General features: G+C 42.9%; 1 protein-coding gene across 8 annotated transcripts in view; it reads left to right on the top strand.

Moving 5' to 3' along the window:
* Positions 1–24,730, top strand: part of LOC134359336 (phosphatidylinositol 3-kinase C2 domain-containing subunit gamma-like) — a 285,734-nt gene that overhangs the window by 9,032 nt on the left and 251,972 nt on the right. For 5 of the 8 annotated variants that reach the window (XR_010021088.1, XM_063072428.1, XM_063072427.1 and 2 more), the window contains exons 2-3: positions 13,014–14,216; positions 21,851–21,972. Coding sequence is in view for 7 of the 8 variants with exons in the window: in XM_063072428.1 (XP_062928498.1) it covers positions 13,065–14,216; positions 21,851–21,972 (1,274 nt within the window). In the remaining variant the exon portion in view is untranslated. Of the gene's footprint in view, positions 1–2,068; positions 2,229–5,912; positions 5,990–10,606; positions 10,636–13,013; positions 14,217–21,850; positions 21,973–24,730 lie in introns of those variants that run through there. The other 3 variants (XM_063072430.1, XM_063072432.1, XM_063072431.1) reach the window with 3 other exon arrangements.

The following is a 24,730-nucleotide window of genomic DNA, read 5'->3' as shown; positions in this document are numbered from 1 at the left end:
TCCATTGTTGGCAGAATCTCAGGTGGTAATGAGAGGACATACAGAGTGAGATATGCCAACTAATGGTGCAGCAACATCCTGGCACTCAACGACAGTAAGACGAAAGAGCTGATTGTGGACTTCAGGATGGGTAAGTCAAAGGAACACATACCAATCCTCATAGAGGGATCAGAAGTGGAGAGAGTGAGCAGCTTCAAGTTCCTGGGTGTCAAGATCTCTGAGGATCTAACCTGGTCCCAACATATCGATGCAGCTATAAAGAAGGCAAGACAGTGACTATACTTCATTTGGAGTTTGAAGAGATTTGGTATTTCAATAAGAACACTCAAAGTCTTCTGTAGATGTACCATGGAGAGCATTCTGACAGGCTGCATCACTGTTTGGAATGGGGCTAACTTCATCGAGCTTTTGGGTGAGGTGATGAGAGCAATTGATAAAGGTGGAGCTGTGGATGTTGTCTACATGGATTTAATTAAGGCATTTGACAAGGTCCCTCATTGGAGACTCATCCAGATTATTAAGAGGCATGGATCCATGGTGAATTGACCATTTGGATTCAGAACTAGTTTGCCCATAGAAGACAGAGGGTAGAGGTTGAAGGGACTTATTCTGGCTGCAGGTCTGTAATTAGTGGTGTTCTTCAGAGATCTGTACCGGGACCTCTACTGTTGGTGATGTATATAAATGACCTGGAGGACATTGTAGACGGGATGATTAGTAGGCTTGCAGATGATATGAAGATTGATGGTGCTGTGGATAGTATAGAGGACTGGCAAAGAATACAGCAGGATATAGATCAGTTGCAGAAATGGGTAGAGAAATGGCAGATGGTGCTTAACCCGGCCAGATGCGAAGTGTTGTGCCCTGGTAGGACAAATGTAAGGGACAGGTCACTGTTAAGGGCAAGGCTCTTAACAATATTGATGAGCAGAGGGGTCTTGGGGTCAAAATTCATAGATTCTTGAAAGAGGCTTCACAGGTTGACAGGAATGTTAAGAGGGCATATGACATGTTCACCTTTATTAGTCGAGGCATTGAGTTCAAAAGTCAGGAAGTTATGTTGCAGCTTAATAAAGTCCTAGTTAGGTCCCATCTTGAGAATTGCGTACAGGTCTGGTTGTCCCATTATAGGAAGGACGCTGAAGCTTTGGAAATGGTACAGAAAGTCCTGATGAAGATTCTCAGCCAAAAATATTGACTGTACATTCATTTCCATATTTGCTGCCTGACCTACTGAGTTCCTCCAGCATTCTGTGTGCATTGGTCTGGATTTCCAGCATCCGCAGAGACTCTTATGTTTGCCAAGATGCTGCCTGGATTGGAGGGCATGTGCTATAATGAGTGGGTGGACAAATCTGTGCAGTGGTGAGGGCACGGGGAGGTCTGATAGAGGTTTATAAGATTATGAAAGGCATATATAGAGAAGACTATATCTTTCCCAGGATTGGAATGTCTAATACCAGAGGGCATGTATTTAAGGTGAGAGGGGGTAATTTCAAAGAGGTATGAAGGGCAACCTTTTAACACAGAGAGTGGTGGCCACCTGGAATGTGCTTCCTGGGGTGGATTCATATGCTTATCTAAATTTAATAGTATCTGCCTTTTTTAAGAGACAGATACTTTTAAGAGATGTTTAGGCATATAAATGTGAAGAGAATGGAAGGATATGGTCATTGTGTACACAAAAACAATTAGTTTAATTGGCCATTTGAATACTAATTTAATTGGTTCTGCTCCACATAGCGGGTTGAAGGCCTTTCCCTGTGCTGTACACTCTATGTCCTATGTTGTGGTGCATGGACGTGGTAGTTCTGTCTCCGTCCTGTTCCCCTGACCTGGAATACTTGGCAGTCAAATGCTGTCAGTTCTGTCTGCTGGGAGAGCTCTCCATCGTCATCCTGCTGGCAGTGTGCATTTCACCCCTGGCAACGGTCAAGCTGGCAGTGAAGGAGCTGAACAATATGATCAACAGTCATGAGCTAGCACTCCCTGATTCCTTCCCAGTCATTGCTGTGGACTTTAAACAGGCCAGCTTGCAGTTTCTGGCAAACCATCACCAACATGTCTCCTGTGGAGCCAGAGGAGCTAACGGTGACACTTCCATCAGGAACGTTTATCATGTTATCCCACGTCTGCACTTTGGCAAGTTTGATCATTTAGTTCTACTTCTACTCACGGCATAGCGGCAGAGACTGAAGACCACAGCACCAGTGGTGGGGACCAAAAAGGTATGATTAGATTAGATGAGATTAGATTAGATTATGAGGACACGCAGTCCTCTTTTATTGTCATTTAGTAATGCATGCATTAAGAAATGATACAATGTTTCTCCAGAATGATATCACAGAAACACAAGACAAATCAACTGAAAACTGACAAAAACCACATAATTATAACATATAGTTCCAACAGTGCAAATCAATACTGTAATTTGATGAAGAACAAATCATGGGCACGGTAAAAAGTCTCAAAGTCTCTCGAAAGTCCCATCATCTCACGCAGATGGTAGAAGGAAGAAACTCTCCCTGCCATGAACCTCCAGCGCAGCAAACTTGCCGATGCAGCACCCTGGAAGCGTCCGACCACAGCCGAATCTTGAGTCCGACCAAAAACTCCAAGCCTCCGACCAGCCCTCCGACACCGAGCACCAAGCACCATCTCTGCCGAACGCTTCGACCCCAGCCCCGGCAACAGGCAATAGGCAAAGCCGAGGATTTGGGGCCTTCCCCTCCAGAGATTCTGGATCACACAGTAGCAGCAGCAGTGAAGCGGGCATTTCAGAAATTTCACCAGATGTTCCTCCGTGCTTCTCACGTCCGTCTCCATCAAATCAGGATTGTGCACGGCCCCTAGTTAACACATACGATATCATTCAGAACGGCTGCGCGCAATTAAGGGAGTAGGGTGAATGTTGACTAGATAGACCAGAGCATATTTGGGGAGTCATTCTGGGATCTAAATGAATATGCCATGCCATCTCTATCTTCATCAAGACCTGTTAGTGAGTCTGTGCCTTCAACAATATATGGAGTTCTCCTAAACCAGGTGCCCTGGATGAACCAGAAGATTCACAGTTTGCAGAGAGCTAGATCTGTGTTATTCAGAACCAGTGATCCAGGACATACAAGATATTCAGGTATGACCTCGGGAAGGCGATCATGACAGCAACTTAGAAACACAATCTGACGCACAACAACTATGTCAGAATTTGCATGTCATTACTTCCTGTCCGGTAAACCTAACAGCATCCCCTCGGTACTGATGACCAAGCTTCAAAATCTAGTTCTCTATTAATCCTTCCCTCTTGAGTGGAGTGGTTAGCATGACTCTGTTACACCTCAGGGCATTCCAGAGTTCCGAGTTCAATTCCAGTGCTGTTCTGTAAGGAATCTGCATGTCCTCCCTGTGGAGTATGTGGGATTTCCCTGGGTGCTCTGGTTTCCTCCCACAGTCCAAAGAGGTGGCAGGCTGGTTAATTGGTCATTGTAAGTTGTCCCATGATTAATAGGGTTAATCGGGTTTCTCAGGTGCTGCTGGGGCAGTGTGGCTCAAAGAGCTGGAAGGGCCTACACCATCCTATGCCACTAAATAAATAAATAAATAAATAGATAAATAAATTAGCGACCTTAGCAAGAGACCACCATCAGTACGGGTCAGTAATAACATCTCACCAGCAAGCAACGCAGACGTAGCTCTAGGCTGTGTGCTTAGCTCACTGCTCTGCTCTCTCTACACTTATGACTGCATAGCTAGCCGTCTATCAATTTACTGATGACACCAGTACTGTTGGCAGAATCCCACGTGGTGACAAGGAAGCTTCAAGCGTCACATAAATTGACAGGTTGAGTGGTGTTGTAACAGCCTTGCATTCAGCATCAGCGAGAGCCAGGAACTGATTGTAGACTTCGTGACGGGAAAGTCGGCAGAACACGTGCCAAGTCGTCATTGAGGGGTCAACAGTAAGCAACCTTAAGTTGTTGGGTGTTAACATCTCAGAGGAGCCATCCTAGGCTCAACAGGTTGATGCAATCATGAAGAAGGGATGCCTGCAGTTCTCCTCTATTAGGATTTTGAGGAGATCTGGTCTGTCACTAAAGACTCTTGCAAATTTCTATAGATGTAGCATTCTGAATGGTTGCATCAGAGCCTGGTATTGGGAGTCCAATGCACAGGAACAAAGGCGTTTCAGGAGGTTGTAATCTCAGCCAGCCCCATCACAAGCACAACCCTCCCCACCATCAAAGACATCTTCAAGAGGCAGCTGCTTAAGAAAATGGCATCCATCATTATGGACCATCACCTTTCAGGACATGCCCTCTTCTCTTTCCCACCATCAGGGATGAGGTGCAAGACTCAACAACTCAGAAGCAGCTTCTTCCCCTCCATCACCAGTCCACGAACCCATCAACACAACCTCATTATTCCATTTTTGCATTATTTATTTATTTTGTGATTTGTAGTAATTTTGTCACTTTGCCACAAACAGCAAGTGTCACAGCTTATAAAACAGTGACAAAGGCATCTCCCCCAAAAGTCTGTAACCAATCTATTTCTCTTTCGGCGATTGCTGGATTCTGTATGTGTGTTCTGAGAACTTTTGAGCAGATTTGTCAACTCTTCACATTGCTGTTTGGTAGTTCACTCTGCAGATACTATATTGCCTGCCACATTTCCTCAACGGTGACTGCTTTTCGAAAGTACTTCATTGCATGTAAAAGCTATAAAGGAAATTCAATGGAATACAGAAAAAGCTATGCACATAAACACACACACACGCGCACACACACACGGGGTGATTGATAAGTTCGTTGCCTAGGGTAGAAAGAGTCAATTTTAGAAAACCTAGCACATTTATTTTTCAACATAGTCCCCTCCTACATTTACACACTTAGTCCAGCGGTCATGGAGCATACAGATCTTGGACCTCCAGAAAGTGTCCACAGCAGGGGTGATTGATAAGTTTGTGGCCTACGGTAGAAGGAGATGAGTTATACAGCTCTCGTTACATGCACATGCAGGTCAACTCTTTGAGCGATTATGAAGAAAGTTTGAAGTTAATAACTTATCAGTTAATAACGCATCAGGGGTGATTGATAAGTTCGTGGCTTAAGGTAGAAGGAGATGAGAACATGCAGAGAGAAAAAAATCAAATCATGCAAATAAGAAACATAATCAGAAAGCATTCTCAGCTGGTCCACAAAGAGCCTGTCTCCAGACCGCTCACTCATTGCTTCATTGGAGAAAGCCAAACCAGCCCATCCTTCACCTCAACCACTGATACCCTGACCTTTTCAATCTGGTCTGGCACCTAAATCACTGTCCAAACATTGGGTTATACACACACACGGTGCAAACACACACACAAGTACCACATACATAAATGCGATATGCATATACCAACACCCGCATGCAAACACACACACATCACATACAAAAGGGATATATAAGTTAAAGGTCTAAGGTGAGAGGGGAGAGTTTTAAAAGGAATCTGAGGAGAAACACCTTATATTCCGTCTGGGTAGCCTCCAACCTGATGGCATGAACATCGACTTCTCTAACTTCCGCTAAGGCCCCACCTCCCCCTCGTACCCCATCTGTTACTCATTTTTATGCACACATTCTTTCTCTCACTTTCCTTTTTCTCCCTCTGTCCCTCTGAATATACCTCTTGCCCAACCTCTGGGTCACCCCCCCCCCTTGTCTTTCTTCCCGGACCTCCTGTCCCATGATCCTCTCGTATCCTCTTTTGCCTATCACCTGTCCAGCTCTCAGCTCTATCCCTCCCCCTCCTGTCTTCTCCTATCATTTTGGATCTCCCCCTCCCCCTCCAACTTTCAAATCCCTTACTCACTCTTCCTTCAGTTAGTCCTGACGAAGGGTCTCGGCCTGAAACGTCGACTGTACCTCTTCCTAGAGATGCTGCCTGGCCTGCTGCGTTCACCAGCAACTTTGATGTATGTTGCTGAGGAGAAACTTTGTCACACAGAGGGTAATCTATATATGGAACAAGCTGTGAGAGAAAGCAGTTGAGATAGGCACAGTAACAATAATTAATAGACATTTAGATAAGGAAAAAAGGATAGGAAAGGGTTCAAGAAATTTGGGCCAAAAATAGGTAAATAGGACTAGATTAGATGGGAACTTCCGTTGGCATGTTGTTTTCATACTGAATTATTCTGTAACTATGACTATCTCTATCTCTCTCTCTCTCTCTCTCTCTCACACACACACACACACACACACACACACACACTGACCTTTGCAATCTGGACTGGCACCTAAATCGCCATCCAAACATTGGGTTACACACACACTCACACACAATACAAACATAGGTATACACCCACTTATACACAACAGTGACAAAATCCTGCTTGTTTACACAGTCAACATTTTGCTTAGTTAATAATAGCCAGGTATTTAGGAGAAGCTCACAGCTTGATAAAGACATCATTTTCTTTTAATTTTGCAGCTGAAACTGTTCTCACTGCGCTCCTGGCAGTGATGAATTGTGTGGCCATGATGTTTAAGTGTCTTATTTAAGCCTTACTCTGTCACTTGCTGTGGACTCATACTGATGTGTTGTAATCACTGCTTGCTCAGGAGAGTGGCCCTCAGCTAATTTGGAGATCAAGCAACATGACATAAAGTCAGTTTTTTGCCAAAAGGCATGGCCAACCCCTTCTGAAGCTGCATTACAGAAAGAAATCAGTTCCGTGATGTGCCCATGTAGCTGTGTGCTTGACTCAGATGTATTCCTGAAAATGTTGGAAACACTTAGCAGGCCAAGCAATTTCTGTGGAAACGGAAACAATTAACGTTTCAGGTCCAGGACCGTTCATCAGAACTAAAGTTAGAGCAGAATGTTACCTGTTTCTCTTCTCATAGATGCTGCCTGACTTGCTGTCTTTCAGTATTTTCTTTTGATTCTGATCTCCAAGGTGCACAGTTTTTTTAGTATTTTCTTTCAATGCTCTCTTGGTGTGTTGGTTAGCAATTTCCCCTGTATTGTGAACTAGAACAAGATACATATAATTCTATAGAGTTACAGAATAGAAACAGCCCTAATTACCATCCAGGTCTCTGTTCCAAAGAAGTTTCCTCCCACGCTCTTCATCTAACCTTGACTACATATTCTTCCTCATGCTCTGTCTGTCTTCCCTGAAATTTTGGACACTCACCTGCTCCCTTAATTGATTTTTAGTATTCTTACTGGTTGCATCATGGCCTGGTATGGAAACACCAATACCCAGGAATGGAAAAGACAACAGAAAATGATGGATGCAGCCCAATACATCACAGGCAAAGCCCTCCTCATGGTTTGCATGGTGTGCAGCCACAAGAAAGCATCATTCATCATCCACCATCCAGGCTGCTCCCTTTCCTCACTGCTACCATTGGGGAGGAGGTGGAGAAGCCTTGGGCCTCAAACCACCAGGCTCTTGAACCAACTTCACTCACCACAACTCTATACTAATTCTACAACCTACAGTCTCACTTTCAAGGACTCTTTACAACTCACGTTTTCCGTATTGTTCTTAATTAATTTATTTACTTGGCGATATCACGTGGTAACAGACCCTTCATGTCCAACAAGCCCATGCTGCCCAATTACATTCAGGTGACTAATTAACCTGTTTGTCTTTCGAATCTGGGAGGAAACCAGAGCACCAGGAGGAAACCCAGAAGGTCCTGGAGAGAATAACCAAACTCCTCACAAACAGCAGAGGGATTGAATCCAAGATGTTGGCTCTGTAACAGAGTCACACTAACCATTATGGAACCGTGCTGTCCCTAATTGCCTAACTGCAAAACTGAGGAAGCATCACAGTGTGGGAGAACCACAGTGTCTGAGGGGGATCAGAGAGGCATAATATGATTAGCATTAATCAGCATGGCTTTGTCAAGGGCAGGTTGTGCTTTACGAACCTGATAGAATTTTTTGAGGATGTGACTAAACACATTGATGAAGGTAGAGCTGTAGATGTAGTCAATATAGATTTTAGCGAGGCATTTGATAAGGTACCCCATGCAAGGCTTATTGAGAAAGTGAGGAGGCATGAGATCCAAGGGGACATTGCTTTGTGGATCCAGAATTGGCTTGCCCACAGAAGGCAAAGAGTGGTTGTCGAGGGATCATATTCTGAATGGAGGCCGGTGACCAGTGGGGTGCCTCAGGGATCTGTTCTGGGACCCTTGCTCTTCATGATTTTTATAAATGACCTGGCTGAGGAAGTGGAGGGGTGGGTTAGTAAGTTTGCTGATGATACAAAGGCATATGGTGCATTGGCCTTCATCAATCATGGGATTGAGCTTAAGAGCCGAGAGGTAATGTTGCAGCTATATAGGACCCTGGTCAGACCCCACTTGGAGTACTGTGCTCAATTCTGGTCGCCTCACTACAGGAAGGACGTCAAAACCATAGAAAGGGTGCACAGGAGATTTACAAGGATGTTGCCTGGATTAGGGAGCATGCCTTATGAGAATAGGTTGAGTGAATTTGGAGCGATGGAGGATGAGAAGTGACCTGATGGAGGTGTACAAGATAATGAAAGGCATTGATCATGTGGATAGTCAGAGGCTTTTTCCCATGGCTGAAATGTCTAGCACAAGAGGGCACAGTTTTAAGGTGCTTGGAATTAGGTATAGAGGAGATGTCAGGGGTAAGTTTTTCACACAGAGAGTGGTGAGTGCGTGGAATGGGCTGCCAGCAGCAGTGGTGGAGGCGGAAACGATAGGGTCTTTTAAGAGCCTCCTGGATAGATACATGGAGCTTAGAAAAACAAAGGGCTCTTGGAAACCCTAGGTAGTTCTAAGGTAAGGACATGTTCGGCACAGCTTTGTGGGCCGAAGGGCCTATATTGTGCTGTAGGTTTTCTATGTTTCTATACTGTTGGTGGGGCATTAATGAGGGAGCAACATTGTTCCAGGAGGTCTGTTCTCAAGGTGTGCCAGCAGGGCAGTGCCGAGGGAGGACGACACTGTCAGAGCTAGAGCGCGAGTGGAGTGCTGTCCTACTGGGTGAGCGGAGCAGAAGGAACGCTGCAGTGCCGTGGGAACACTGATGAACAATGGTGGGGGTCCTTGGTGATGCACACTACCTTCCTGCGAAAGTGCTCCGCGTAGATGTGCTCAGTGGAGGGCTTCAGCGGTATTGGACCAGCCCATATTCACTACTTTTAAAAGGATTTTCCATTCATAGGGATTGGTTTTCCATACCAGGCCTTGGTGCAATCCAGTCAATATACTCTTTACCACACATCTATAGAACTTCCTCAAATTTTTAGATGTCATGCCGAAACTTTGTAAACTTCCAAGGAAGTAGAGGCACTGCTGTGCTGGACCCAGGACAGATCCTCTGAAATGACAACACAGAGAAACTTAACATTGCTAACCCTCTCCATCTCTGATTTCCCAATGAGAACTGGCTCATTGGGACCTTGCGGATGCTGCCTTACATCAACTTGTTTCCTTGAACTCTACGTCAAACACTTTTTTCCCCTGAATTTTCTATTGGATTTCTAAGTGACCATTTTACAGTTTTGTCTTCCTCATGTGCAAATGTAGAATACAGTGCTGGGAAATGTACGATAATGCATTTTAGTAAAAGGAACAGTAGTGCAGACTATGATCTAAGTAGGGAGAAAATTCAAACATCAGAGGTGCAGAGGGACTTAGGAGTCCATGTGCAAGACTCCCAGAAGGTTAATTTAGAGGTAGAGTTTGTGGTAAAGAAAGCAATTGCAATGTAAGTATTCATTTCAAGGGGAATAGAATATGAAAGCAAGGAGATAACCCTAAGGCTTTTAAGACACTAGTCAGATCACACTTGAGGTATTGTCAACCGTTTTGGGCCCCATATCTCAGAAAGGATGTGTTGGAGTGAGTCCAGTGGAGATTCACAAGGATGATTCCGGAAATGAAGGGGTTAACATATGAGGAGCATTTGACAGCTTTGAGCCTGTACTCATTGGAATTTAGAAGAATGTGGGAGGATCTCATTGAAATCTACCAAATTTTGAAAGGACTAGATAAGGTGGAGAGGAGGTATCCAGAGCTAGAGGGCACAGACTCAGAACTGAGGGCCAACCTTTTAGAGCAGAGGTAAGGAGGAATTTTTTTTAGCAAGAGAGTAGTGAATCTGTGGAATGCTCTGCCACAGGCTGCAGTGGAGGCCAAGTCCGTGGGTTTACTTAATGCGGAAGTTGATAGTCTCCTGATCGGTCACGGCATCAAACAATATGGCGAGAAGGCAGGTGTATGGGTCTGAGTGGGATCTGGGGTCAGCCATGATGAAATGGCGGAACGCACTCAATAGGCCGATTAGCCTAATTCTGCTCCTATGTCTTATGACCTTATGGTCCAAATGTCTTCCCCCTACTCATCCTACCAAGTCCCTTGAGACATAAAGTTGCACCCACCGATACTAATTCCTTCTTCCAGTGCTGGGTCCAGAGCCTTCTATTCCTTGCAATGTTATGGTCTTAATGTTCAAACACTATCACATAACATAAAAATATGCACAGATAAAGCACAAGATGGACATTGCTGAACTGTGATTTTTTTTTTTACTCAGTGTCTGCACATGCTGTAAAGTTCTGTCATGATAACAAGTGACGGAGTACGGCAAGAAAGGTAAACATAGCTTGCTTCCAGCGAAGTTCTGTTATGTCCTTTCCGGAGCTGCAGAGAGGCTGGGGTTAATGAGAATGAGTTGGATTTGTCCAGTGCAGTGTTTTTGTGCTTGTATCAGTCGCAGCAAGGCATGTTCTGGCAAGTCAAGATGACCATGGATGGCACTTTAGATTCTTTCAATCGATATATCAACATAGATTAAATATACAGAAAGCATGAAATAGCTTTTTCACTGCAAAGACGTGGAAGAAGTCATTTTGCCTGTGTTAGTGATAAAGCATATTAGCTGATATGATCCTTGCTACCTCCTGCCAAACAAAGAGGCTAAATATTTGAAGCTTTGGTTGAACTAGTTGAACAGCTGTGCCGTGGTAGTGTAGTGGTTAGCACAACATTATTGCAGCTTGGGGTGTTCCGGAGTTCAAAGTTTGATTCTGGTGCCCTCCCTAAGGGGCTTTTACATTCTCCCCGTGAAATGCATGGGTTTCTTCTTGGTGCTCCAGTTTCCTCCCACAATCCAAAGACATAGCCGTTAGTGAGTTAACTGGTCACTGTAAGTTGTCCTGTGATTAGACTAAGGTTAAATAGGAAGGACACTGGGCATCGCAGCTTGTTGGGCTGAAAGGGCTTCCTCCAAGCTATTTCTAAAAAATAATTAACTCAGTAAATAAAAATGTTCCTTCCTGGTCCTATAGTTCAAGAGGCATTCAAATGATGCTTCGATAGAGTGAAGTATTTAGATTCAAAACTGATTGTTCACCATTGAATGCATGGTACACGTTTGCAGCTGTTTAAAAGATATCATGGATTGTGAAATGTCCTAGCTACTCAATGGATCCGGAAGAAGGCTCCTCAGTTAGGAGAAAATAAATTTCAAGCGGGCATTTGATTTCATGTGGATGAGAGGGTGGGAAGTGATACTGTTGACCCATTTGGAACACATTGACTCTGACAATATAAACAATGCTGTTTCTCTTCAATAGAATCAGAATCAAGTTTATTATCACTGACAAGTTATGAACTTTGCTGTTTTGTGGCACCAGTAAGCACAAGACATAAAAAATTGCTGTATGTTACAAATAAATTGATAAATAAACAAACAAATATATAGTGTGGAAGAGGCATAGGGCAATCTGGTGGCAGAGGAGAAGAAGCTGTTTCTAAAAGATTGAGTGGAGGTCGTCAGGCTTCTGTGTGTGGGCCCAGGATAAGATGTAGGTGCCCAGGAGTCTGAAACTGCTTACCCTTTCCACTGCTGACGCCTCAGTGAGAACAAGTGTGTGTTCTCCCAAATTCCCCTTCCTGAGGTCCTCAATCAACTAATTCCCCAATCTTGCTGATATTGAGTTCAACGTTGTTGTTGTGTCACCTCCCATCTAGCCTATCTATCTCACTCCTGTATGCCTCCTTGTCATCAGCTCTTCCTATTTCTGTTATTTCTTTATTGCATGTGATCATTTTATTGTTCAGCTCTGATATTATTGGCGTACTTGTGAACTGGCCAGGCCCTTAAAAAAGGTTTTTTTTTTCCCATCACATCATTTCAAACCTAGAGGTTGCAATTTAGAGGTAGGATTGATATTGCCGTAAACTTATACAATTACGTAAGTTGTGTCCTTTAACGTAAATTGTGTAAGATTGTTTTTTCTAAACAACAAAAGCAGGAGGACAAAATCTTACTTTTGCTGCACTGTCAGTAGTCCTATCCTATGGATAAAATGTTAGGCTGAAGTTCCATCTCCTCTCCCAAGTGGACGTGAAGCATCCAATAACTCTATTTGAGACAATAGTAATGTAGCAGTTAGCACAACGCTATTACAGCTCGTGTCGTCCAAGGTCAAAGTTCAATTGCGGAACTGCTTGCAAAGAGTTTGTACGCCCTGACTGTGAACCATGTGGGTTTCCTCACACATTCCAAAGACGTACTTGTGAGAAGGTTAATTGGTCATTGTAAATTGTCCTGTGATTAGGATTAAATAATTAAATAAGTGGGTTGCTGGGCTGCATTGCTCGTTCGGCTGGAAGGGCCTGTTCTGCATGGTAGTCCTAAATAATAAAATAAAATAATAATTTCTTCTGCAACAGTTGGGGTCTGAAGTTGGATCTGCACTCAGGACCTTTCAGTCTTTAAATATTCTGTGCCGTTGTAACCAATTGTTCAAGAGATTCTCCAGACCCCAGAAGGAAAATTTGAGCTTCTCTTGTCAATGGCTTCTTCAACTTTCCTTGCTTCCCTTTCTAAAATCCCAGATCCTTGAATTTTGGGATATCATTCTTTTGGCCCTTGGGTACACTTGATGTGAGCTATTGCTGGTTAATTATTTATAGTTATAAATGTCGCTCAAATGAATATACTTCACAAATGTTTTGTTTTTCAGGTTGTCTGATTAGACTGGGATATTCCTGTTCCTTGGATATGAGCGGTTAAGATGGAACCTTGGAGACTACGCCTACCAGTGGACAAAACCTCCCCAAGTCCTCAGCCATGTGTCCCTGTTGATCCTTCAATCCATGTTCCATATGGATGGCAACTGAACGATATGCAAGATGAAGCTAGTGCCCCCATACATATCCCTCGGCCAGTATTCAATACATTCAACTTTCAAAGGAGCCCAAGTGTTGATAGTCTGATGAATCCACTGCCAAATTACAACATACCTTACCCACAAACATACCTAGAATCTCAGCAACACCATAATGAGTCAGCGATGGGCAGTCAGAGAGTAGAGTATGGGCAACTTGACACTGAGAATCAGGGAACACAGGCATCAGCTGATGTACTAGATGCTTGCAATTTGAAATCTCTGAAAGAAAACCCTTCTGATCAGCAAGTTCCTTCAAACCAAGTATGCGGTGGACAAGATGGTTACCATTTTCAGAGAAATCCTGAATGTGAGTATGGAATACCACACACCAAAACTGCCCCATATCCAATTAGACCCGAGCAAGTGGCGAATCCAGACGCATTTAATTGTGTTCCTCATATGCCAACACCATTATCACCCACCTTGGGGAAAATGAGTGCCTTGTGGAGTGTTGACCAGTCTGCGTTTGATCAGCCATTGGCACCTATTACAGCAGAATCTTGCCAATTTCCGCCCGATCTACACTTTGTACATCAGTTGAACAATGATCCAAAATGGTTAACAGGGGGTTATCACGAAGATTCGACTGCACAGGTTCGAGAAGCCTTTCCACCTGCAACTTATTCACCCAGCCATTTTTGTCCAACTTTTAAAATGAGCCCAAGTAAGGAACCAGAGCAACATGTACAGTCAGGAGCTGTGACTAATCCCTTCACAGAAACATCGGACACTGAGGAAGATTCCAGCGGCTTGAACTCATCTCAGTTACCAATTGGGTTTGAGGCACTGGGACATTCCAGTATAAACGTTCCTTCCCCATCAGTCTCAGATCCGCCACACAGTCATGAAACAGAAAATACTTTGAATCGACCATCACAGCCTTTGCTGCCAGGCTTGTTAATGAATTTTCCTCAGCCAGATGTTCAGTTGGAGCCATCGGTCTTTGGCTTTCCCATCTCCAACCAACAGTTCTCACCTCAGCCTAGCACAAACACTGTAAGTAACACTTAATGAATGAAGACATCATAAAAGCTAAAGATCTAAAGATTAAAGATTAGCTTTATTTGTCGCATGTACATCGAAACATACAGTGAAATGGGTCATTTGCGTCCAATCAAATCGATGATTTTATGTTTAGAAATTGTCACCCCACTTCCAGTGCTAACACAGTATGTCCCCAACTCACTAATCTTAATCATACCTATGTCTTTGGGACATGGGAGGAAACGAGAGCATCCGGTGGAAACCCATGCAGTCATGGGAAAATGTGCAAACTCCTTACAGACAGGGGCAGGATTTGAACCCCAACCTTACAGCTGACACTCTGATAGCCTATAGCAAGATGACCAAGACTGTACACAGTCCTCCAAATGTGGTCTCACCGGTGCCTTACATAACTGCAACATAATCCTAAACTTGATGCCCTGACTGATGAAGGCCAGCATGCTAATTGCCTGCTTCACCATCTTGTCTACTCGAGCAGGCACTTCCTGCACTCAGTGCACTTGTACTCCCAGGTCCCTCTATCCCACAACACTCATCAATGCCCCCCTTCTAGTTGCTTTATGGGTCTTATCCCGATTTAAATGCCCAAGGTGGATCACCTCACACTTGTCTAAGTTGAAATCCATTTGTCATTCCTCAACTGATCAAGATCTTTTTGTAATGTGCTTCATTATCAACAAGAGCCCCTAAATTAGTGTCATCAGCAAAGTTGCTCATGGTTCCAAGGACAATGACATCAAAATCATTTACAGACATAATGAATAACAGAAGTCCCAACATGGGGACTGATGTGCCCCACTAGTCACAAGCCTCCAGTTGGAGAATCCATGTTCAACCATCACCCTCCGCTTTCCATCATTGACCCAATTCTGAATCCACTTCGCCAGCTCCCCCTGAATCCCATGTGACCCACTCATCCAGATCAGCCTGCCATGTGGGGCCTTGTCAAAGGCTTTACAAAAGTCTTTTGGTGTATGGGGTGTAGAAAAAAAAAGTTTCAAGTATGGTAAAAGGTGTATTGTGTGGAATAGAACTGCCAGGGAAAGCTAAAGATTAATTAAATTCCCTGAAAGCATCCAGTGTAAAATCATTTTTGTAACTTGGCAGAACAAATTCCAACACTGCACTTGTGAAGCATGTTTAGTGGAAGCTGACTTTGATCTCTTCAGTAACTAGCCTGTAGTTATTGAATTATGGTGTTGTTCCACCGAGTATCAAGGATCGATAAACTGAACTGAAGTGTTGTTTCTCAGTGCTGTGGTGCTTGGGGAATAAAGCAACACTCACTCAAAATCAAGTGTCACTTTCTTATCTTCTAAAACTTGTTGAACATAAAGTTTAGACCTGACACCAGGCAGTGAAAGATAATGTGCTTGTAATGTTCTAGAAATGAAAGCCAATGGGTCAAATGGTTCATTTCTGTATCTTAGCACCCCACAATTCTAAATACAAAAATAGATACAAGTCATCCTGCTGTATACTTTAGACAAAGGATAATGATGAACAGTGTGAAAGTGAGGCTTCACTTGATCTTTTGTATTTCTATGTTATATTGACTGTCCTGTTGTGCATACTATTTATTATAAATTACTATAAATTGCACACTGTACATTTAGATGGAGATGTAACGTAAAGATTTTTACTCCTCATGTATATGAAGGATGTAAGAAATAAAGTCAGTTCAATTAAATACAATTCAAATACAATTCAACTCAATTCAATCTTTCTGAAGAGTGCAAAGCATCCCAAAAGAGATACCAAAGATCCAATGAAGAACAGGGCCATTCAATGAAGTGTCCGGACCAATATTTATCTTTTAATTAATGTCACTAAAATGGTTTTGAAATTCGAACCTTACAGTTATAACACTAATTACACTTCAGAGGGCCTTCCGCAGAGCACTGGCATGTGAGGGTGCTCTATCCAGCCATTTCTACCTTTTCTTCTCATGAGTGTGCATTTGGAATTGAGACAAAGAGAACATCACCCGATCTACAAATCTGATCTCTGTACATGAGGAGTGTGGGGTGTGGAGAGTTGCATCAGTGGGAAGAGTTGTGATTAGCCTAACTGCTTGGCAAAAATAATTTTTTGAGTCAATAGGTCAGTAGAAACACTTAATGTCAGGGAAATTTATAGAATATACATCCTGAAATTCTTTTTCTTTGCAAACATCCACAAAAACAGAGGAGTGTCCCAAAGAATGAATGACAGTTAAATGTTAGAGCCCCAAAGCCCACCCCCCAGCTCCCCTTCCCATGCACAGGCAGCAGGAAGGCAACAACCCGCCACTCCCACCAGAAAAAAAGCACTCGGCTCCGTCCACCATGCACTCAAGCGTGCAACAAAGCATCAATAAAGACACAGACTAGCAGTACCCCAAAGACTACTTGTTTACCCGGTAATTCGACATACCACATGCTTTCTCTCCCCCAAATAAGGGGAAAAGAGATGTCTCCATTTCACAGCAAGAGGGGAGACATAACAACTCACTGATTTATGATGTTAAAAGTCTGCTGCATCACTTTTTCCAAGCTCTGCACCCAGAGAGTCAGTCCCGAAAAGGCTTAGGTCTCTGGACCCCAGACATGGATGCTATGTAGCCTCCACCCTGATGTAAATGGGCCAAACATCAGCAGGGTGAGTGGGATCCTTCATGATTCTACTAGCCCTTTTCCAGCACCTTTCTGTATATATATGCCCTTGATGTCAAGTAGGCTGGTGCCGGTGGAGCATTGAGCAGTTTTAACTACCTGTTGTAGAGCCTTCCAGTCTGCCACAGTGCAGTTTCCGCACCATGAATGTTAGGATGTTCTCTAAACAGCATCTTTAGAGAACCTTTCTTTTAAAGAGCAACAGAAGATAACTAAAAAAGCAATACGGGGAGAAAAGATGAGGTACAAAGATAAGCTAGCCAAGAAAATAAAGGAGGATAGTATATACTTCTTCAGGTATGTGAAGAGGAAAAAATTAGTTAAGACCAAAGTTGGGCCCTTGAAGACAGAAATGGGTGAAATTATCATGGGGAACAAGGAAATGGCAAATGAGTTGAACAGGTACTTTGGATCTGTCTTCAATAGGGAAGACACAAACAATCTCCCAGATGTAATAATGGCCAGAGGACCTAAGGTAATGGAGGAACTGAAGGAAATTCACATTAGGCAGAAAATGGTGTTGGGTAGACTGATGGGACTGAAGGCTGATCGCTCCCCAGGGCCTGATGGTCTGCATCCCAGGGTACTTAAGGAGGTGTCTCTAGAAATCGTGGACGCATTGGTAATCATTTCCCAATGTTCTATAGATTCAGGATCAGTTCCTGCGGATTGGAGGGTAGCTCATGTTATCCCACTTTTTAAGAAAGAAGAGGGAGAGAAAGCAGGGAATTATAGACCAGTTAGCCTGACATCAGTGGTGGGGAAGATGCTGGAGTCAATAGCAGTGGCAGGATAGGTCTGAGTCAGCATGGATTTACGAAGGGGAAATCATGTTTTACTAATCTTCTGGAATTTTTTGAGGATATAACTATGAAAATGGACAAGGGAGAGCCAGTGGATGTAGTGTACCTGGACTTTCAGAAAGCCTTTGATAAGGTTCCGCGTAGGAGATTAGTGGGCAAAATTAGAGCACATGGTATTGGGGGTAGGGTACTGACATGGACAGAAAATTGGTTGGCAGACGGGAAACAAAGAGTAGGGAATAACCTGTCCCTTTCAGAATGGCAGGCAGTGACTAGTGGGGTACTGCAAGGCTCGGTGCTGGGACCGCAGCTATTTACAATATACAAATGTATATTAATGATTTATCTGAAGGAATTAAAAGTAACATTAGCAAATTTGCAGATAACACAAAGCTGGGTGGCAGTGTGAAATGTGAGGAGGATGTTATGAGAATGCAGGGTAACTTGGACAGGTTGGGTGAGTGGGCAGATGTATGGCAGATAGAGTTTAATGTGGATAAATGTGCAGTTATCCACTTTGGTGGCACGAACAGGAAGGCAGACTACTATCTGAATGGTGTCAAGTTAGGAAAAGGGGAAGTACAACAAGATCTAGGTGCCCTTGTTCATCAGTCACTGAAAGTAAGCAAGCAGGTACAGCAGGCAGTGAAGAAAGCTAATGGCATGTTGGCCTTCATAGCAAGGGGAGTTGAGTATAGGAGCAAAGAGGTCCTTCTGCAGTTGTACAGAGCCCTGGTGAGACCCCAGCTAGAGTATTGTGTGCAGTTTTGGTCTCCAAATTCGAGGAAGGACATTCTTGCTATTGAGGAAGTGCAGCGTAGGCACATGAGGTTAATTCCCGGGATGGCGGAACTGTCATATGTTGAAAGATTGGAGTGACTGGGCTTGCATACACTGGAATTTAGAAGGATGAGAGGGGATCTGATTGAAACATGTAAGATTATTAAGGGATTGGACACGCTGGAGGCAGGAAGCATGTCCCCGCTGATGGGTGAGTCCAGAACCAGAGGCCACAGTTTAAGAATAGGCCATTTAGAACAGAGTTGAGGAAAAACGTTTTCACACAGAGGGCACAGAGAGTTGTAGATCTGTGGAATGTTCTGCCTCAGAAGGCAGTGGAGGCCAATTCTCTGGATGCTTTCAAGAAAGAGTTAGATAGAGCTCTTAAAGATAGCGGAGTCAAGGGATAAGGGGAGAAGGCAGGAACGGGGTACTGATTGTGGATGATCAGCCATGATCACAGTGAAAAAAGTGCTGGCTTGAAGGGCCGAATGGCCTACTCCTGCACCTATTGTCTGTTGTCTATTTTGCGTCTGTAGAATGACGTGAGTATAGGTGTGCATAGTCCAGCATTCTTCAGCCTCCTCAGAAAGTAGAGGTGTTGGTGAGCTTTCTTGTTTGTGAAGAATGTGTTCTGGGGCCATGAAAGGCTATGCGAGATGAGCACTCCCAGGAGTCTGAAACTGCTCGCCATTTCCACAGCTGTGCCACTGATGTAAAGAGGGGTGGGAGTGGTGCTTGAGGAAGAGATTATTTGCTGGGCACCAGGCCTCAAGCTCTTTCACCTCCTCTCCGTCCCATCATTGTTGGTGATGAGCCCCTCAGGTGCTCGGCCGTGCTGTCATGTGTGAGCAGAGTCTACAGTACAGGGCTCAACACGAAGCGCTGGGAGACACCTGAGATGAGGAAGGTGGGGAGTGGGGATCGGTTGTGCATCCTGACTATCTGAGGTCTGTCGGTTCGGAAGTCCTACACCCAGTTGCACAGTGGCGTACTTAGACCGAGGAGTAGGAGTTTGTTCAAGCTCTTTGGGACAGTAGTGTTGAATGCCAAACTGAAATGCAGAAACAGCATTTGGACATAGCTGTCCTTGTTTTCAAGGCGTGTCAGGGCCAGGTGCGTGACAGATGCCATAGCATAGCATCTGTCTTTGAGCGCCTTTGTCGGTAAGCATATTGGTGAACGTCCAGTGTGGCGGGAATGGAGTTTTTAATATGTGCCATTACCAGCCGATCAAAGCACTTCATGATAATTGATGATTTATTAATTGGGTTTTAATTTGTCAATAGAATTTATCAAAAACTATACAAAACAAAGACTGACAAGCAACCAATGTGCAAACTGGGCAAATAAAGAAAAATAATACTGAGAACATGAGTTGTAGCGTACTTGAAAATGAGTCTGTCAGTTGTGTTCAGAGTTGAGATGAGTGAAGTTATTCACACCGGTTCAGGAGACTGAGCTTTTTCAAATTATCCCATTTGAGGTTCCTATACTGGAGTTTATCCGCAAATGCTCCACAATGTACCTACCATACGCCAGTAACCAGACTGAAGCGGTCCTCGTTGCTCTATCCAGAGCTGGCATTGCTCCAAAATGGATACATTCTTTAATATGGTGTCACTGATACAACCAACACCATTTACTCCAAAGATCAACAGAAGCAGAACAAGATGGTGCAAAAAAAAACTGAAGGAACAAACAGCATCAGTTGAGGCAAATGGATGGTTGATGTTTTATGTTGAGACCCCACTTTGGCCTGACCTGCTGAGTTCCTTCAACAGTTTGTTTTTTTTCTTGATCCAGATTCAAGTATCTGCAGTCTCTTATGTCTGCTAGAATGAGTCAGAGATCTTTAATTTAGATCGATATGCATTTTAAAAAAAACACAGCTTCTCCACTCATATGAGTTAAGCCAGGAAAGTTAGCACTGGAAAATAAATTTCCAGTATTAACTTCTAATACTCCTGACTTGCAGGTATTTCAAATAACATGGACTATGCACTGAAAGATAACAGATGATTTTGCTTTGTAATACATTTTTCATTAGCACTTTTATTAAAACCCAAACACCATAATGTGTCTATAAAATAGATTAATTGGGTACAGTGCTTCACTGTACTTCTAAAGATGGCCAATATATTGAAGGAGTGTCTTGCAAGGCAAATGCCTCACTGTGGTGATTGAAGTCTGACTCTCTGCTTAACTGCAGCAGCTCATACATTCATAATAATAAATGACACTGAAATGGAAGCAGGAAAATGACTGATAGCAAGAGGATTGAATGAAGGATCTGAGTACTTAGTGAATGAGAGAGGAATCTATGGAGTGAACAAGAGAAGAACAGCATTCAAATATCTAAATTGATGTCAATATCATAACAAAATCAGTAGGGACACTAATACATATGGCTTGAAAGTGAAAGTCATTAGAATCGGAAGTTCAGAGAGGGAGAAAACATACAAGAACAAGATTGATAGTCAGGATTTTAGGCTTGAGGCACTGTGTGTTACCATGGAAACACATACCCCATCCAAAATCTTCATTATCTCTCTTGCCAGCACTTCAGCATACAAGAGCTTAAATTAAAAAGAACTGATGCTATTCTGGCAGGAATTTGATGCATGAGACAGAATTGTGGACAAAATCAATCAGTGAGGTTTACCACTCCAGATTAATTTCTCCCCAAAATGTGTAATGAACCAATAGAAAAGCTGTGTTCAAAAAACAAAAACACAGTCTTTAAGGTGCTGAGGTTTAGCAATTATTAAATTAACTAGTTATTAAAGCCAAACATTTCATCAAGTCTGGCATAAATCTTCTCTGAATTAGAAGTAACTGGGCAAATTGAATCCACTGGAACCACACACAAAATGCTAGAAGAACTCAGTGTGTCAGGCAGCATCTTTGAAGGGAAAAGGACAGTCAATATTTTGGTTCATCTGGACTGAAGCCAAGCTGTAACACTCTTCTTATGTTAATAATCCAAAAAGAAAGTGAGTTTACTTGTATCTCCAATCTACGGTGAACAGATTCTTTCAGGTTGTATACATACTGTTCAATAATATTCTGGTTAGTACATAAGACCATAAGACATAGGAGCAGAATTGGGCCAGTCAGCCTTTCGAATCTGTTCCACCATTTGATTATGGCTGATTTATTTTCCCTCTCATCCCCAATCCCCTCCTTTCTCCTTGTTAGCTTTGCCACCTTTACTAATCAAGAACATCTGATCAAAGAAGTCCTAACCAGTTGTTTGAGCATTGAGATCTGAATCCTAGTCTGTTTTTCACTTCCTTCCCAACCATTGTGAGGTTTAAGGTTTTGCACTTCTGTATTTTGTACCACATGTCATGTATTTCAATTTGTGTGTTGTTTTTGTTTGCAGTTTTCTACTTCTTTTGACTCGAAAGATGAGCTGCTGCCTTTGGGGTATCGCCAGGTACATTTAATACATAAACCTGAGGGTAGCAATGAGGAGTTTGCCATCTTCAATGACTTCTTAAAGCAGTAAGTCTAGAATACCCAATGCTTAATGCCAATAAACTCTGATGTGTCCTTGTTTTTTAAGAATCCAATTAACGAATAGAAAGACTAAAAGAGGGGTCTTCCGGTGTGAGCTATCTACTCGTTCCATGTCACAGATGTATCAGTTTTTTCCCATTTCCAATGAATATGCATTTTTACCTTTAAAATCAGTCTTTATATAAGAATACATTTTGCAGTTCAGCTCCATTTGCTAATGGTACCACAAGAATTTCACATTTAGCACACACGCAACTAAATGGTTTTACTTTAAAAATGTCATTGGATTATTAGGCAAGACAACTGGATGTCTGAACATTCCACTCTGTGCAGGTGTGCGTGCTGGGTAATTTTATAAATGAGTGCCCCTAGCATAAAGCTTCAGCTGACAGTTGCATATATAAAGAGTGCCCAAGAGCACCAGTTCGTAAAATCTATCCTAATCTCAACTCCTGCAGCCAGTTGCCATCAATCAAGAAATCTTTAAATTTAATTTAGTCTTTTTAATGGCCCTCTGCTCTCTCTGCCTGACCTCGTTTGTATATTTCCTCTTGCATTGCAAGCTGCTTCAGCACTTTTGGTCTCCCTTCACGTTTATCCTGGAATCTCTGGCAACCTATTTTGCTTTGTTGCTGTGATTCCAGTTCTTCTGTAAATGATGCTCATTATTCACTCTTCCTTGAAAGACTCTGTTTTCTTGACATCTATTTGCAAGGTGCTGTCGTGAGACCAAGCCATTGAATTTGTCATTAGATATGTTTCTCTACAATTTGTATCTTCCCTCCAGCACTCTGCTTCCTTGGGAAGAAATTTCAGCGAATTCTTCACTTCAGTTGAAGTTTACTGTTGCATCCTGGAGTGGCTATTATGGTTTCTTCTGGCCTTTAGTTTCTAGTTCCTATTTTTGTTCTGCTTCTACTTTCCATTTCGGCTGCGATCTATCTTAGCTAACCCCACGGTCCTGCCCTGAGTGAGTCTCTGGGATCCTCCACTTCAAGTTGGGTTTGGCTATTGCCCACTGCAGCACCAGTCGGCTCACCTGCTGCTTAGTCATTCCACTTACTTTCATTATTTTCTTTATTTAGAGATACAGCATCTTAACAGCCCCTTCCGGCCTAATAAACCCACGCCACCAATTACACCCATGTGACCAATTAACCTACTGACCCAAATGTCTCTTTGGAATACGGGAGGAAACCAGAGCACCCAGAGGAAAGCCACAAGCTCACAGGGAGAACATACAGCCTTCTCACAGACAGCAATGGGATTAAACCCCTGCTGCTTGCACTGTAATAACATTATGCTAAAAACTACACCTGCATGCTGGCCGCTTCTCTGGCATCTATCTGTCCCAGCGGCCCCCGTGTTCCTGCTAAATGCTGGAAGGTGTCCTTTGTACATTTAAAGCCTCAGCATCCTTCCTAAAATGGAGCAACAGAATTTTAATTTTATTTATTTAGAGTTACAGCTTGATTACAAGCCCTTCTGGTCCAATGAGCCATGTCACCAATTAACCTACTAACCCATACGTCTTTGGAAGGTGAGGGGAAACCGGAGCATCTGGAGGAAACACACACGGTCATTAGGAAAATGTTCAAACTCCTTACAGACAGAGGCAGGAATTAATGCATCGTAATTGCATTATGCTAATTGCTACACCAACCAAATTGCTATGCCCCAAACATCGTGGAATTTATGTCAGTGGTGCAACAGAGAAACTTGATTAAAAATACAGAACTGAGTGTTCTAAATTATATCAATTGTACTTCAAAAAAAAACAATCACGCTTTCAAAGATGTAGGACTGAAAGGGAAAAAAATGTTGTGTCACCATTCCTAGGTCAACAGCTGCAGGAGAAAACTCATAGCATGTTTCTCATTCGACTCTGGCAGGGCCAGCATAGTAAATTGTGGTATAAGTTCAGGCTTGTCCACACAGATTAAAAATGCAATGTTCAGCACTTGAACCGCAATCTCCACTTTCAATGTTCATTTACAAAAAGTTCAAAAGTATTTAACTTAATTTTGGAAATGGTGTTCAATGCCTGTGACTGCAGTCAAAGCCACATTTCTCCCCAAACAGCCGATAACAGTACCAGAACCAGGGTTTAATATCACTATCTAATACAACTTGAATGTCGTCGTTTTGCTGCATCATTGCAGAGCAAAGATATGAAAATATTATAGATTACACGTTAAATAAATAGTGCAGAAGAAAAGGAATAATGAGGTAGTGTTCATGGACCAGACAGGCATCTGATAGCGGAAAGGAAGATCATTAAGTCTGAGTCTCCTGTCTGATAGTAGTAATGAGAAGAGCACATTCATGCAGTTTAAAAGAGCCAAAAATATTTTCTATTCACTTTGCACCAACATGGAACAGAACCTTGCTGCAAAGCAAATAACAAGAAAAATAGTTAATACACACAGCTGTTGGTGATTGCTCATTTGGTAGCACTCATGAGATTGTTGTAGTTCACGTCTCCCTCCAGGGGCTGATGCACAAACTTCAGCACCACTAATGTAGATCATCAGGTCAGTAATGGATTATAGTTGTAGGATCTCACTCTATGTAAATCAACAGCCAAGTTTCCCACCTTAAAATGTCACCAGCTTGACTTTGTTGAGTGTTTGTTAAGTAATTGGAGTTCCTGAGGTTAGGAAAGACACTTGTCATTGTTCTTATTGTGTTTGGATGAGGTCTAGTCAAGTGTCCTCTCCTTTCCACTGATGCAAATAATCCA

This window comes from Mobula hypostoma, chromosome 20, assembly GCF_963921235.1.
Source record: "Mobula hypostoma chromosome 20, sMobHyp1.1, whole genome shotgun sequence".
NCBI classification, from domain to species: Eukaryota; Metazoa; Chordata; class Chondrichthyes; order Myliobatiformes; family Myliobatidae; genus Mobula; species Mobula hypostoma.
This window is presented reverse-complemented; position numbering and strand designations above follow the sequence as displayed.